Source organism: Trichoderma virens (assembly GCF_000170995.1).
Source record: "Trichoderma virens Gv29-8 chromosome Unknown TRIVIscaffold_89, whole genome shotgun sequence".
NCBI lineage: Eukaryota > Fungi > Ascomycota > Sordariomycetes > Hypocreales > Hypocreaceae > Trichoderma > Trichoderma virens.
In genome coordinates, this window is record NW_014013660.1 from 1,020,149 (window position 1) to 1,034,273 (window position 14,125).

The 14,125-nt window shown below is 48.2% G+C and overlaps 4 protein-coding genes across 4 annotated transcripts; 2 read left to right on the forward strand and 2 right to left on the reverse strand.

The window, feature by feature from the left end:
* Positions 1-2,619: 2,619 nt before the first annotated feature.
* TRIVIDRAFT_41810 (uncharacterized protein) lies at positions 2,620-4,293 on the forward strand (the record flags this gene model as incomplete). The annotated part of the gene is made up of 1 exon (XM_014095934.1): positions 2,620-4,293. One exon carries the CDS (start codon positions 2,620-2,622, stop codon positions 4,291-4,293), a length of 1,674 nt encoding a protein of 557 aa, XP_013951409.1.
* A 383-nt stretch (positions 4,294-4,676) lies between these two features.
* TRIVIDRAFT_42485 (uncharacterized protein) lies at positions 4,677-5,757 on the reverse strand (the record flags this gene model as incomplete). The annotated part of the gene is made up of 2 exons (XM_014095935.1): positions 4,677-5,311; positions 5,382-5,757. 2 exons carry the CDS (start codon positions 5,755-5,757, stop codon positions 4,677-4,679), a joined length of 1,011 nt encoding a protein of 336 aa, XP_013951410.1.
* Positions 5,758-5,954: 197 nt separating this feature from the next.
* Positions 5,955-8,124, reverse strand: TRIVIDRAFT_195192 (uncharacterized protein; the record flags this gene model as incomplete). Its single annotated transcript, XM_014095936.1, has 4 exons — positions 5,955-6,234; positions 6,619-6,979; positions 7,046-7,678; positions 8,100-8,124. The coding sequence occupies 4 exons, from the start codon at positions 8,122-8,124 to the stop codon at positions 5,955-5,957; spliced, it is 1,299 nt and encodes a 432-aa protein (XP_013951411.1).
* Positions 8,125-11,802: 3,678 nt separating this feature from the next.
* On the forward strand, positions 11,803-13,625 carry TRIVIDRAFT_88460 (uncharacterized protein; the record flags this gene model as incomplete). The annotated part of the gene is made up of 3 exons (XM_014095937.1): positions 11,803-12,180; positions 12,246-12,431; positions 12,507-13,625. 3 exons carry the CDS (start codon positions 11,899-11,901, stop codon positions 13,212-13,214), a joined length of 1,176 nt encoding a protein of 391 aa, XP_013951412.1.
* Positions 13,626-14,125: the final 500 nt, after the last annotated feature.

The following is a 14,125-nucleotide window of genomic DNA, read 5'->3' on the forward strand; positions in this document are numbered from 1 at the left end:
AAAATCTCCAAATCCCTTGCTCGTAGTTTGTATAAACGCAGCTTCTGCCTTTCATTGAGCGCTAATTGTTGTTTGCGCCAAGACATTATTGCGTGGCTACTGCACACCATTCCCCAGCATTTGCAAATGGGCCGACTGACAGCATATTAGCTGTCCAAGAGCGGCAATACACCCTTGCAATAGCCAGAATCTCATTACCACCACACAGCTGCGACCTCAATATAAATGCCAATTTAAAGGCTAATTGCTCAACAGGTGGGAGATACCTTGCATTCTAGGCTATGTAAGTTAATTCAGGCTGTTCAGCTATGCTATACTTTTGTCATTAATTAGCTCACGTATGTGTCGAGTATGGCGTTTCATATGTCTGCTCTATAGCATGAGATCTAATACAGACAATAAGTTACTCATAAACTTTGTTCGAAAGTGATTGAATAACTCGATAGCTGTCAGTATATCTACAGAATCTCCAAAACACCTACCTGATCAGTCGAAAAGAGTGAACAACAATAGATCAAGATCAAGAGACTCTTTCTGTGCCTAGTTTCTTTGGGTATACTTTGTTCAATGATATTCCATTTTCTGGGAATTTGAGGGGGGAAAAAATAACCAACATTTCTATACCTTCCAGGTGCGAGTAGTTTCGAAATGCTGTTATGAAAAAGCTTGGTGCCGCAGTCTCGAATAATGCGTCAACGGGCCACACCTGCGTTGTGATGCCGGCAGCTTCGAGATGGCGGGCACCTGTCTAATATATGTGATACTATAAATCAAGTAGTCTAATAATTGAGGTAACGTAAACTTCGTGGCAAAAACTTTGTGGCAGCTGGTGAAAAGTTGATCGACTGTTGGGTGATGGGAAGTGGTGAATGAACGAAAGTGGGGTCACACCTCGCCAAGCCGACATTCTTGACATAGGTATTGACAAGATGAGACAATCAAATTAGGAGATGGGCATGGATTTTTGACAAGAATCTATTAGGAACGCTCGTGGAAGCACAATTGGCATCAGTGGGTGAGAACAAAAAAATCATGACTGGGGTCAAGAGTGCCACAGCTACATGTTTGCCATTAGCCTGCGATATCGCAATATAATTTTTGTCTCCATCATCGAATCCAATTTCCTACGTAACTAGACAGACAGTGAAAAAAAAAACCCCCCCGGGATTGCAAACTGCCTAGTGCAGCAATAATACCCCAGTACCGTAGACTTCGTAAAGATCTTTAAGCTCTAATGATCTACATCTTGAGGTCCTAGATCTACTTATCTACACTAGCAGATAGATATATTACTTCTACAGGATTCGGATATATTTACTCTATAAGTAATGTTTCATGTAACATTGTCGCTGTTTCATTATTCTACGGCTCGTGTCCCCTTCCGGTCCCGGACCCTATTTTGCCCACCGCTCACCGGACCTTGCCATTCTGGGTACCGGAAGCAAAAATGCCATGTCTCTACGGAGTACACCACGGTCGGAATGTCGCTCTTGTGGAGGTAAGACTTTGTGACTAAAGCCAAATAGCCGTTGAACTTGCTCTCGCTTCGTGATGCTAAAAGTTCTCCGATTCGTAGTTGCGGGACTGACGCTCTAGTGGTCCGTATTTCACTTGTACTTCAGTATACATGCTACAAGCCATGTGGAAAATTTCTTTTCTTTTCTTTTCTTTTCTTTTCCCCCCGAAATTTATCAAGTTTTTGCCTGGCAGGCAATGTATAAGAGATTTATACTGCCATTGCTATACTGATGCACGCCTCGAACATCAGCTTCTCATCGCCGTAAAGACCTAGCCAAACATGCAGACAACCAATCATCTGATACCTATCATCAGCAACATGCTACGATATCGGCCTCCCGTACACGGCTATCGACGATTAAATAGCAACTCGGCCGCACTAAGCCGAAGCCCGAGTACTTCAACCGACCAGCGGATCTGCAGTCTGTAGCCCGCGAATGGCTATGGCTCCAAATTATCGGCCAAGTGCTGACTCCTCTCTTCCTGCCGTTCCCACTAAATGGCTATTCCCCCACGTAGGCTGGACTATGTTACCTGTTTACCCCGGAGAACTGCAATCGTGCAGCTATCTCGCCCACCACGTTTCTCCCCTAGGCTCCAAGGTTGATGCATAGACGTAGTTCCAAGCCTTTTAGTAAAACAGACAAGACTCGGGGAAATTGAGCAAAAAAAGTCTTTCCGCGGGGGAATTCAGGTTTAGCGTGCTGAGCTACCGGTTTATATGAAGCTTTTAAGCGCGTTGTGCTCTGTGCAGTGTCTCCAATCTGGAGCTAAGCTTGTCCATTTGATTGCGGGGAAGCGGACAATATGTGAGGGATGGCAACGATAACCCTCATCTTGAGGTTACATGAGTTCGCCGATATGAAGATCTCATACGTTGATAGGCGAGATGTGAGTTTGCAGCTGATAAAGATCTCCGGTTGCGGTTTGGAGCTGTACGCGGTCCCCATTCGCATGCATCCTTTGTGTAAGTCCCTGTACGTGTAGTCTTGCCTATATATATCATATCCCCGGGATTGTCGATCCCATTGTTTAAAGAACAGCACCAGAGTTCCATTCTAAGAACCATCTGCCGCTTTCTCAGACCAGCCCTGGCGAACCATGGCCAAAAAGGCAGAGCCTTCGCCGTACGGCGATGTCGAAGCCCAAGATGGCATCTCCGTTGCTGCTGCTCCCGTCAGCACCTTCGACAACTACGATACCCAAAAAGCAGAAAACGAGCAGCAGCATCTTGGTACCCTTGATCGTAGACTGAAAGCTCGCCACGTTCAGTTCCTTGCTCTTTCTGGAGCTATTGGCACAGGCCTCTTTGTTGGCAGTGGACAGGTCCTCTCATTGGCGGGCCCGCTCTCTGCATTTATATGCTACATCATCACGGGCTTCAACCTCTACTGTGTGATCAACAGCCTAGGTGAGATGGCAGCTTGGTTGCCGATTCCAGGTGCAGTGCCAGTTTTTGCTTCGCGATTTGTCGATCCGGCGCTGGGATTCACGTTGGGATGGAATTATTGGTATCAATTTGCTATTGGTGTGCCCATTGAGGTTTCTGCTTGTGCCATCATTGTCGACTTTTGGCCGAATGATGTGCCCAAGGCTGCACTCATCACCGTCTTTTTTGCTGCCATGGTCATCATTAACTGCTTGCCGGTACGCATTTACGGAGAAGCGGAGTTCGCGTTTGGTGCCATCAAATTGACTACTATCGTTGGCTTGATCCTGCTCATGTTCATCATCACCGTGGGCGGGTCGCCATCCGGCGATACAATCGGCTTTCGATACTGGCACCACCCCGGCCCGATGAATACTTACCTGGAGGAGGGCGCACTCGGGCGCTTCCTCGCTTTCTTCAAGGTCTTCATCTCAGCCACCTTTGCCTATGGTGGCAGTGAGATTGTGGTAGTTGCTTCGGGTGAGACCAAGGACCCGCGACGAAACATTAAACGATCTGTTCGACGAGTGTTTTGGCGTATCCTTATCTTTTATGTCCTTTCTATCTTCCTTGTGGGCCTTTGCGTCTCATCTGAGGATCCCTCCCTGCTCAATGCCATCAACAGCTCTGCTCCTGGTGCCGGCGCCAGCCCGTTTGTTATCGCGATTAAGAATGCGGGAATCAAAGTTCTTCCACACATTATCAACGCAGTTGTTCTCTCTTCTGCCTGGTCTGCTGGCAACTCCTTCTTCTACGCTTCCACCAGAGTGCTCTATTCGGCTGCCTTGGACGGCAAAGCTCCTGCAATTCTCAAATACGAAAAGTTTGGTGTGCCGTATGCGTGTGTGGCTTTGACCACGGCGCTGAGCTGCCTCGTCTATCTGAACGTCAACAATCAATCCGCCGAGGTTTTCTTCTGGATCAGCAACCTTAGTGCTGTCAGCACGCTCATTGTTTGGGCCAGCGTATCTTTCATGTACCTCCGCTTCTACTACGCCCTCAGATACAACGGCATCGACCGTGATACTCTACCCTTCAAAGCCCCCTTCCAGCCATATTTGGGATACTTCTCCGTCGTATTCTGTCTCGTTGTTGCACTTTTCAATGGATTCGACTGCTTTTTTCCTGGCCGATTCAGTGCCAAGTCGTTCATCCCACCATATATTGACATCCCCATCTTCTTGTGCTTGTTCTTCGGTTACAAGCTTGTCAAGAAGACCAAGTTTGTTAGTTTGTCAGAGATGGATCTCTGGTCAGGGAAAGCCGAGATTGATAGATTGGAATCCACGTGGGTCAAGCCAGTACCACGTAATTTCCTGGAGAGGATCTGGTTTTGGATTGCCTAAGTCGGAGAATCCGGTACAGGTGGGGTCATTCGTTTTTGTTTGTCATAGTATTGAACTGGGAATTATCTGCCTATGGTTTGCTGATTCTCAGTATTGTGGGAGTAGCTCGCTTTACAATAGAATAACTTGGTTTGCCTTGCCCGCAGGGTGCCCTGGAATACAACGTCTCTCGCACCGAGCTTTACCAGCTCTCTCCATATAATACCAAACTACTGTGAAGCTATTGTGAGATGTGCATTATTAGCGCCGGTCCGGCCGCTTAAATGGCTATTGCTATGTGCTACCAATCTTGTCAGTTCTGGAAAGACGGATACTTAGTATATTTACAGGATTATACATAGGCTAATTACGCGAATAATACAGCACGAGCCGAATTAGCGTCCTCATGGGGCCTGGTTAAAGTCATAGCTGTTCCCGAAACCACGGTTCAGATACGTCTTCAAGGCTTCCTCAGAGCTGACCCAATCAACTGGAACTTCTAGACCCAACTTGCCTTGCTGGTCGAGATTTTCCAAGATTGGTTTCAAGTTGTCTCCAAACTGCAACCTCATGGGATTCCGGTACCATGGGGCGAAATGGATCATGGCGAGCATGATCCGGACCTGCTCAGATGGGTTCGGCATCCCGGCATGCCATAGTCTCAGGTCTCGCAGCACGACTGATCCTTTCTTCACGATGGGTTGGATGGGTGGGCGAATAGCCTCACGCTCACGCAGGAAGCTCTCCTTGATTCGACCACTTGCTCGTTCTCCATGAGCACCTTCTTGAAAGGAGATGTCCGTCTTGTGTGTTCCCAGCCAAAGCTCGGTCGAGCCATTCTCTGGTGTCATTGTTACCAGCGGCACATTGACAACAAGAGCAAATGGGTGTGCTGGGTGAGCGAAATCAGCGTCCGAGTGCACCGGCTGTCGCTGAGGAGAGGCGCCAGGGAGGGGAGGCATGGCCGAGTTGGCAGAACAAAACGTCCATTTGGGTCGGGGACCGAGGACAGCTGAAGTCACTTGAGTAGCAAAGGTATCTATGTGGAAAAATGAATTGTTAAAAGATGCTGCTGCGTTGGTTCAGTCCTATCAAAGGGTCCATCTTACTTGTGAATATTGACGGGTAGAAAAACTCGGCAACGGGAGGCGCATCTTGCTGCAGGTTTCCCTGATTGTAGTTGAACGGCCCGTTATCGCCCATGTTTTGGAGCACACGAGCATCCTGGACCATCTTGTCGTTGAGGTTGTCAATATCCTCATGTGGTACGACATCCTCAATCACCACGAGACCATCTTGATGGATGTGTCGCACGGCCTTTTCAAGGTTGCGTTCGTCAAGTTGGGCATTCTTTATCTCGTTGGCACTTGGGCGGACCACAGCCGGCCAGTGAAGACCAGGAGCTGGCGCAGCTTTTGCTGCGGAAGCAACTGTCGCCAGACCTCGACTTATAAGTCGAGGGGCTCGAAATCGGACGGCCAACATAATGGTTTTCTGGTGCGTGGTACCTGATTGAGAGTGGTTTTCTGATATAAATCGATTTAATAAAGGCTTGAAAAAAGATAAGACGCTCGTCCATCAATGCAACGATTTACACTTTTATACTTCCCATACTAATCATGGGGGCCGCATTAAGTGATGCTATACTGAAACCCGAGCTCGGGATATTTTCCTTGGTTCGATTAATACGAAGCGGGGGACATGTCGCTAAGCAGACCCGGACTCGGCCCCGCTTCCCCAGAAAAAGTTGGAGATTCCAGCTCGGGGAGTCCTGCTGCTGCCCATGAGTCCTTGAGACTGGAGATCAGGCGTTCAACGGGCCATCCGACAGGCCGTTTACACGCAGCCAAGCGGCGGATGACCTCTTGCCTGGCTTGTTCGGACCGTATAAACTTGCCGCCTAGGAGATTTTGCATCGTCAGATGGAGAACGAGGGCCGGATATGGCTTTCGTGGCGGACCACTTACAATAGGCAATAGGGCCGAAAGAGTTTACAATCACCGATGGTATGTTGGTCGTAAACGCAATCCCACAGATCTCGAGAGCATAGGCATCTAGCAGCTCCTCTTTGCTTGACTCGTGACCGGCAAAGCCGATGTTCTTTGTCACTGTCTGAAGTAATGAAAGCTGGTCCGGTGGTGCAAACACGGCGAGTATGGAGAGCGAGACGAGAGCGTATTGCCTCGCAGATGCTAATTGCAAAGCAAAACCGAGTATCAGCAACATAGAAGCCATTTGGAGGTTTGTTGAAAATGATAGAGAGAAATTGCGATAGGTAACACACCGTGAAAATCTTGTAGGAACCAGAAGCTTGGCAGTTCGCCCACTGTCGACAAGGTCACAGACCTGCCTCTGGAGAATGGCTTGACGTGTCGTGGAAGCTCACTGAGCCAGGCGTGTACCATACCAGCAAATTGCTGCCACTCAATCGCAGAAATCTGATAGTTAAAGGCCTTGTTGATGATTTGGCCAAGTATGAGCGAAATGGAGTGGAGTTGGTCGTGGCTGTTAGTCAATCTGGGAGCAGCAGACCCAGTCACGTCCATCTTCAACGGACAGCCCTCGAACAAGCTAAAGGTGATGTCCTCCCGAAGGTAGTTCCAAAATCCGGCGGCGAGGAGGCTTTCCGGGGGGCTCCCTGCAATGGAGCTTTCACATGATGCCAGTGAATATGCTCCTCTAAGGTGTCTGTTGGGGTCAATATCCTCTGATCCATGTTAGCTTGGTTCTGAAACCTCGACTGCATCTGTCTCAATAGATTCTCTAATCTCACCATCGAGAATCTCGTACGACCGCAACAAGCACGCCGCTGCTAGCGCGACGCCATTCGTCAGCAACTCGCTCTTTTCGTCCAATTTGATAAGGTAGGCGACACAACGGCTGTGGTAGAATCCAGCCATCTCCCTTGCAATTTTGGGACCCGTTGTTTGACACAGGTGCTCGGCTGATAACGCAATCACGGCGCTGAAAAGAAGCGGTTCGTCAAGAGCCAGCTCCGGCACCTTTGTGGCAAATTGGCGCAAAGCATCGCCGAGGTCGTACCATTTTGCCAGCTCTGTGATGTAGTTGTGGAAATACCAAGCCACATCTGGCAACTCAAGAGCATCTCGGGGACTCTCGGGAGATGGGAATCTGGTTCTTCCAGCGGCTCCTGCGGAATGTGGCGGCTCGGTTAGCTCAGGAGATGAGATTTTGAGATCAGGGGGACAAGGGAAGAATGCGGGGAGATGGAGAAGGAAGTTTTGAAAATATACAAAAAGGCTTGACCACGGTTCAAACGCACCGTTAGCAGCAGCAGCAGATTCTGATGGATGATGATATGCCAACCATCTAGATGACTTTTGTGGACGCGCGCAGTATCTCCTCGACCTCGTGCATTGGCCGCAGATGGGGCTTGCCTCATCGCCTGTCAGGAAAGGGGCACATGTCAGTCATTCCAATGGCGTGTATAACCCGGGCGAGCAAATATCTCTCAAAGCTAGTGGTGAATAGGTAGCTCTGGGAGTCTAACGGAAACCCTGTATCACTCACATTTTACCTTGCGCTGCCTGCATGTGTCGCTGTTAAGCAGAAGCCGACGGCAGATATGATTAGTCTCTTGTGCCAATAGTCTGAAAGAAGAATCATTGCCCACCAAGCTGCGATATCACAAGGTCAGTACAGTAGGAGCAGAAACAACAGGGTATGGAGCCAGGGGAGTCGATGTAAAAGCAACATGTCCACACACACCACTGCGGACGCGCAAGACGCATGTATGTGCACCCTCAGACACAAGGGAACAAACGAATAGGCCGAAGCTAGCCTCTTGTTCGACGCCAGGCGCTTACCTGCTATATTCAATGCTCGGGGCATTGGGTCTGAGCGGTATTCAGAAGCGACAAATTGAAGGGCACCGCGTGTTTCTTCGCTGGTTTGTCAGTCGCGAAGTGATCGATTAGACAAAGAAACGTAACGGGATTCACATCATCTAATGGGCCCACCAGACGTTTTTGACCAATTGAACAGTCTTTTGCGGGGAAGCAGAAAGTAGTAAAATAGAGGTGGAAAGCGGCAAGTCTACTCTCAGAATGCAGAAGACTTCCATAACAGGCGTGTTCTTCTTCTTGTCTAGTCTGCGCACTAAAGGGTCTGGAGCCTCTGGGGCCGATCGACCGTTTAGCCGCACAGAAGAGATCTGGTATTTGCATAAATGCGTGGCTGACTCTAAGTTTGGCCAGTGTGCTTTTGCACCCAGATTTTGCCAGTTCATCTATACATGTGTACAGTGGTGTTTTACAATTCAACATACACAAGGCGTTGCTGTTATGATCCATAATTTGACTTGAATATCGTAAACAGTCCCGTTATAGATTTCCATTTCTTATCTTCTCTGCGCGTGGTCGTAGAGTTGAAGACGTGGTTATAATGCTACTCTATGGTGTTTTCTGCTACCCTGCAAACATCAGTTGAAATGTGATCTTCTCTATGATGTAGTGGAACATAGGACAGAAACGAATTGCACCGCATGACGCATATATCCCTGCTAGCGATGTGATGAACCCAATTATTGCGTTGCAGGACCAGAATGTCATACACGTGCACCACTATCAGGCACCTACCTGTGAATACCCACGTGCTTGTAATGTTTCTTTAAGATGCGCACATTATCTAAGGTATTCAGAATAGGCAATTGGTATAGGTTAGGGTATCATTGTCGGCCTCGCTTCTTTTGTTATCGACCTACCCTTTTCGGCACTCTTATACATTGCATTGACGACATGAAGCAGCGTCGACTTCTATAGGACAGCGGAACAGAGACTCACGTAGCAAGCATTGCGGAGACCAGTAGGATTGAGGGGGATACCCTTTGGTTACATTCTGTGGGTATAATAACGGCCTCACATGCACACAACGACACTATGAATGGAAGCATTTGCGTCTCTGGTTTTCTACTTAGTGGCGTGTTTCTCTCTGTGCAACATGCCGAAGTTAGCCGATCAATCTTCCCTTGAGGTACCGCTTAATATGCACGCACATTGGTTTATCTTCTTCTGTTGCTATCCATGACTCTTGGCGGCTTGGCTACCAATCTGGGGCTTTATGCAACAATGTCACTGATAGGCCGGATGGTCGAATAAAAGATTTGGGGACTTTTTTTAACAGCTGGTTCCTTTGTAATTGCCTGCTCTTCAATGTTACTATGGATAAATATTGCCCCTTCGCTTAGTTGGTGATATGACCTTTCAGGCTTTATCCTCAATGGAACAGTGAGTTGTTTTAGCAAGCCACATGCTCTCTATCCTACTCCCTCGCTCGCGCGTAAGGTTATTTAATACGGTTCTGAACAAGCATCAATGTCAAGGTTAAAAAATCCCCTAAACACCCCACGGGCAGAGATGGGGTGCATGCGTACTGAGAGCGGTTATTATGAGTGGGCGTCTGTTATTTTGGTTCAAAACCAAACCGAAGCCTACAGTCTCGAAAGTTGGATCGCATGGTAGCATTTATGAGGTTACAACGAAGCTGGGCCGGACGGCATCAGCCAATCAAGCTACCTTGTCTCCTTCGCTTTGCTTGTGGCCAGCACAAAAGATCCTTTTGGAACACACTCAATTCGGATTATGGCTAAGAACCTGGATGGTTACTGCATGTACTGTGCCAGTGTCAAGCACATAGGTTGCCGCCCTTGAGTACAGGTAGCTTACAGTGTGCGCAGTGGCGGTACGTCAATGCCATCCATTGATGGAATGCATACTCATTTGACGAACATATGGACGCTACCGCCAATGCCTGCAATCAAACCTAGTCGTAATATAAATACGACTGCATTCCATCGGACGAGCCATGAGATGGCGACCCTCTCGGCTTCGCCCTTCCGACTCGGCGTCCCGGTATAACTCAATATTAAATTTCCGAACCTCTCCCTATCTAAGTGGTGCGTGCCTGGAAATCAGCTGCCGGAGAGCACATCAAACGGGAAGGCCATTTTAAGATCGGCAGCCATCATCGGCCATCGCCTTCATCGGGAAGTTCATCTTATCTAGCCACTGCTCGTTTGTCCAAATACTACAACCTTATTGCATAGCGTTATTTTCGGAGACTTTACTGCCTATTACAACTAGGGCTCCAGTCCCTTCACATGATGCCTCGTATAGTTTGCATGTCGAAAGATAGCAGAATACTCCGCAAGTGGGTACATAATTACATCAAAGCATTGGACTAATGGACGCAGAAACCAGCGGGGATTGTTTTCAGACTCCAAATTGTATGGGGCAGGTTTAAATTTTGAGTAGTAGAGAGTGGGATAATACTCTCGCATAAACACATTGGCGGCAGCATGAGTATGGGGGCAACACCCCTCGGATATACTTCAAATATCCGAGCATACGTTTTCAAGCGGCCGCTCTACCCGAATAGTTATCAATCGCAAAGAGGTGGTGTGGCGGATGTGATTTCCGTTGAGATGGAGGGCTGGCAATTTGGCTGGCTCGGTTTCTACCGGCGGTGCTTGATCGGCACGGCATATTCACCATTCTGTGATAAGAAGATGCAAGCAGATGTTACAAATCTATTTTATCCCGTATTATTTCAAGACCTGCCGATAGATTGCTTATCGCGCGGGGAAGAAGGGTAATGATCGCAAGTTCTTGCACGATGTCCATTTGTTTCTCGGCATGCAGTGACTTCGTGTATGCGGCTCATGAGCATCAGACACGCAATACGCCCAGGTAATTGGGACATCAGTACCCAACAACTGTCATGTTACAGAGTTCCCCGCACATGGAACCATATCGATAACATCTATTATGACTACTTGGGTAATGGGAGACGTCCGTTTAGTCACATCAGTATTACAAATATGCTCGTCTATTGGCCTGTATTGATAGAACAGCGTTGCATTCAGCCGCCAGATACAACACTAGAAAGCACGATATGTATGTGAGTATATCATGGCAACGTATAACGTCTCTAATCCTGACGTTACTGCGAGGCTAGATGAGAGTGCCTTGGAGGACAAACCAGACCCATGTCTGATGTGCCAACGTGACGGCCATTGAGGTAGTATCACGCTCTCCATCTATCAAGAAAGGAGTCTGCCATAAGATTAGGATCTTTAATTTACGTGTAACTCCATGAAAGCAGAATAGAAGCTCGTCTGGAATGTCGACTAGCATTATCACAGCACCTGTGGAGAGTCTGCTTTCAGCTTAATCCGGATATCATACATACGTACTTTTGTCTTTACGATCTGGCAGTCTGCCTTGGCACCAATAGACAGCCATACTACTCCGGTGGGCTTCCCAAATAACAATAGTCTGCTGGCTATTGGTGTCTCGGGGAGAACTGTCTGGTGTTACAACACAGGCTGAACTCGTACAGAGTTTCCACACCAGGAAGGTGATGGAGATAAGACTCGGGCTCAGCTTTGGGATGATCGGGGTTGTCGGCGGCAATATGTTGTTCATCATCAACAAGATATCAAGCTATTGGGAAAACATAAATAGACGTGAAAGTCTTCTCTTGACACAGGCCCCTTCTCTTCATCCTTGGATCATCAGCACAAGCTTCAAGGACATCAGATCTGGTCTCCAAACACTCTTCCTCAAGCAATTCTCTTAGACAAGAATTCAATTCTCATCCTTCAAAATGCGGTTGTCCGTCCTCCTTTCTCTCCTTCCCATGGTGCTGGCTGCCCCAGCCATCGAGAAGCGAGCAGAGCCTGCCCCCCTCTTCAAGCCCACTAGCAAGCATGGCCTTGTTGCCGATCAGTACATTGTCAAGTTCAAGGAGGGCAGCTCTCTTCAGGCTGTTGATGAGACTCTTACCAGAATTGCTTCTGACGCCCACCATGTCTACCAGCATGTGTTCAATGGCTTCGCCGGAAAGTTGGACCAGGAGACCCTCGAAGCTCTTCGCAACCACCCTGATGTGAGTATATAACCATAGAATCGACAAGATAGAAAGGCATATGTACTTACAAGGTTCTTGTACAGGTTGAGTACATTGAGCAGGATGCCATTGTCAAGGTGAACGCCTTTGTTCAGCAGACTGGCGCTCCATGGGGCCTCGGCCGTATTTCTCACAAGGCCCGTGGCAGCACTACTTATGTCTACGACGACAGTGCCGGCGCGGGAACTTGCGCCTATATCATCGACACTGGAGTTGATGCCACTCACCCCGTACGTAAAGCTCGAGCCTTGAAGAAGAAGAAGTAGTATGCCATCAACAGCAGCTAACAATGATGCTTTATATAGGAGTTCGAGGGCCGTGCTACTTTCCTCAAGACTTATGTTTCTGGCCAGAACACTGACGGCAATGGTCACGGTACTCATGTTGCCGGTACTATTGGTAGCCGTTCCTATGGCGTTGCGAAGAAGACTCAACTCTTCGGCGTCAAGGTCCTCGACAACTCCGGAAGTGGCACTTTCGCCAACGTCATTGCGGGCATGGACTTTGTTGCCAGTGACTCAAAGACCCGAAACTGCCCCAACGGCTCCGTCGCCAACATGTCTCTTGGTGGTGGTGTTTCCTCTGCTGTTAACGAAGCTGCTGCCGCCCTGATCGCCGCCGACGTCTTCCTGGCCGTCGCTGCTGGTAATGATGGTACTGATGCTCGCAACACCTCTCCCGCTTCCGAGCCCACTGTTTGCACTGTTGGTGCCACAACCTCTGCTGATGCCCGAGCCTCCTTCTCCAACTACGGCTCCGTCGTGGATATCTTTGCCCCCGGCCAGGATATCCTTTCCACCTGGCCCAGTGGACGTACCAACACCATCTCTGGTACCTCCATGGCAACTCCTCACATTGTTGGTCTTGGTGCCTACCTTCTCTCTCTCGAGGGTCATATCGCCCCCCAGGCACTTTGCTCGCGTATCCAGTCGCTTGCTGGAAAGAGCCTCCTTTCCGGTATCCCTTCTGGTACTATCAACGCTGTTGCTTTCAACGGCAACCCCTCTGGATAAGCGAAGAAAGCAAGCCAATGAAAAAGAAGTAAAGCACGCAAGCATGTTGTACATGAGATGTACCGGGTCAGCAAGGGATGTCGCTGCTGACTTGGGGTTGAACATTCCTTAAGGTGTATATAAAGCTTAGTTTAGCTTCAATTGAGGATACAGTGCTTATGTATGAGTTCTTGACATAAGGTGATAATTGAATTGGATTATATGCGTAACTTGATGGAATAGATGGTGGCGGCTAAGGTGTTTCATTCCCTTGGCACTTTAATTACTACCTTGAAGCTGAAGCCTGGATTAATCATCTTTGCCTTGTAGGAAGCGACCGTAGTACTGATCAGTATGAAGATATGCATTATAGAATATATTAACCCCTCATTGTAACCTTCATCCCAATGTACTCTGATATACTTTCAAATCATTCAATTATAGAGCTCTTCTTAACTGTAGGACTATATGCTCCGTTAACCCATTCCTTACACACCACATAGAAAGTGGCTGGCACTCTACCTAGTTAGGCAACTGTCCAGTTTAATAAACATTCGTCATCTCTATACCCATTCGCGAAGCTTTCTACTGCGATGTTATCACTGCATTCACATATAGTGGCCTTGTCTAGGGAATGAGCAATCTGCGACAGATTCCAATCGGACACTGGAGTTAAGAAGCAAATAGGAGCGCCCGCAACGATGTAACCGTTGAGCCCGATGAGCCTTGAGCCGATGAGCCGATGAGCCTTGATTAGCCGATGCAACTCACGCGGATTCCATCTATACTTTGCATATCTTGACTTCATAGCAATAGATATGTGTTTTGGAAGTTTAGCTAATTACCACAGCCCCTCATAGGCTGACAGCGTTACCTAATGCGATATGTGTACGTCGAACTTGCCGAAGACTTTCTTAATGGTAAAGGATCAT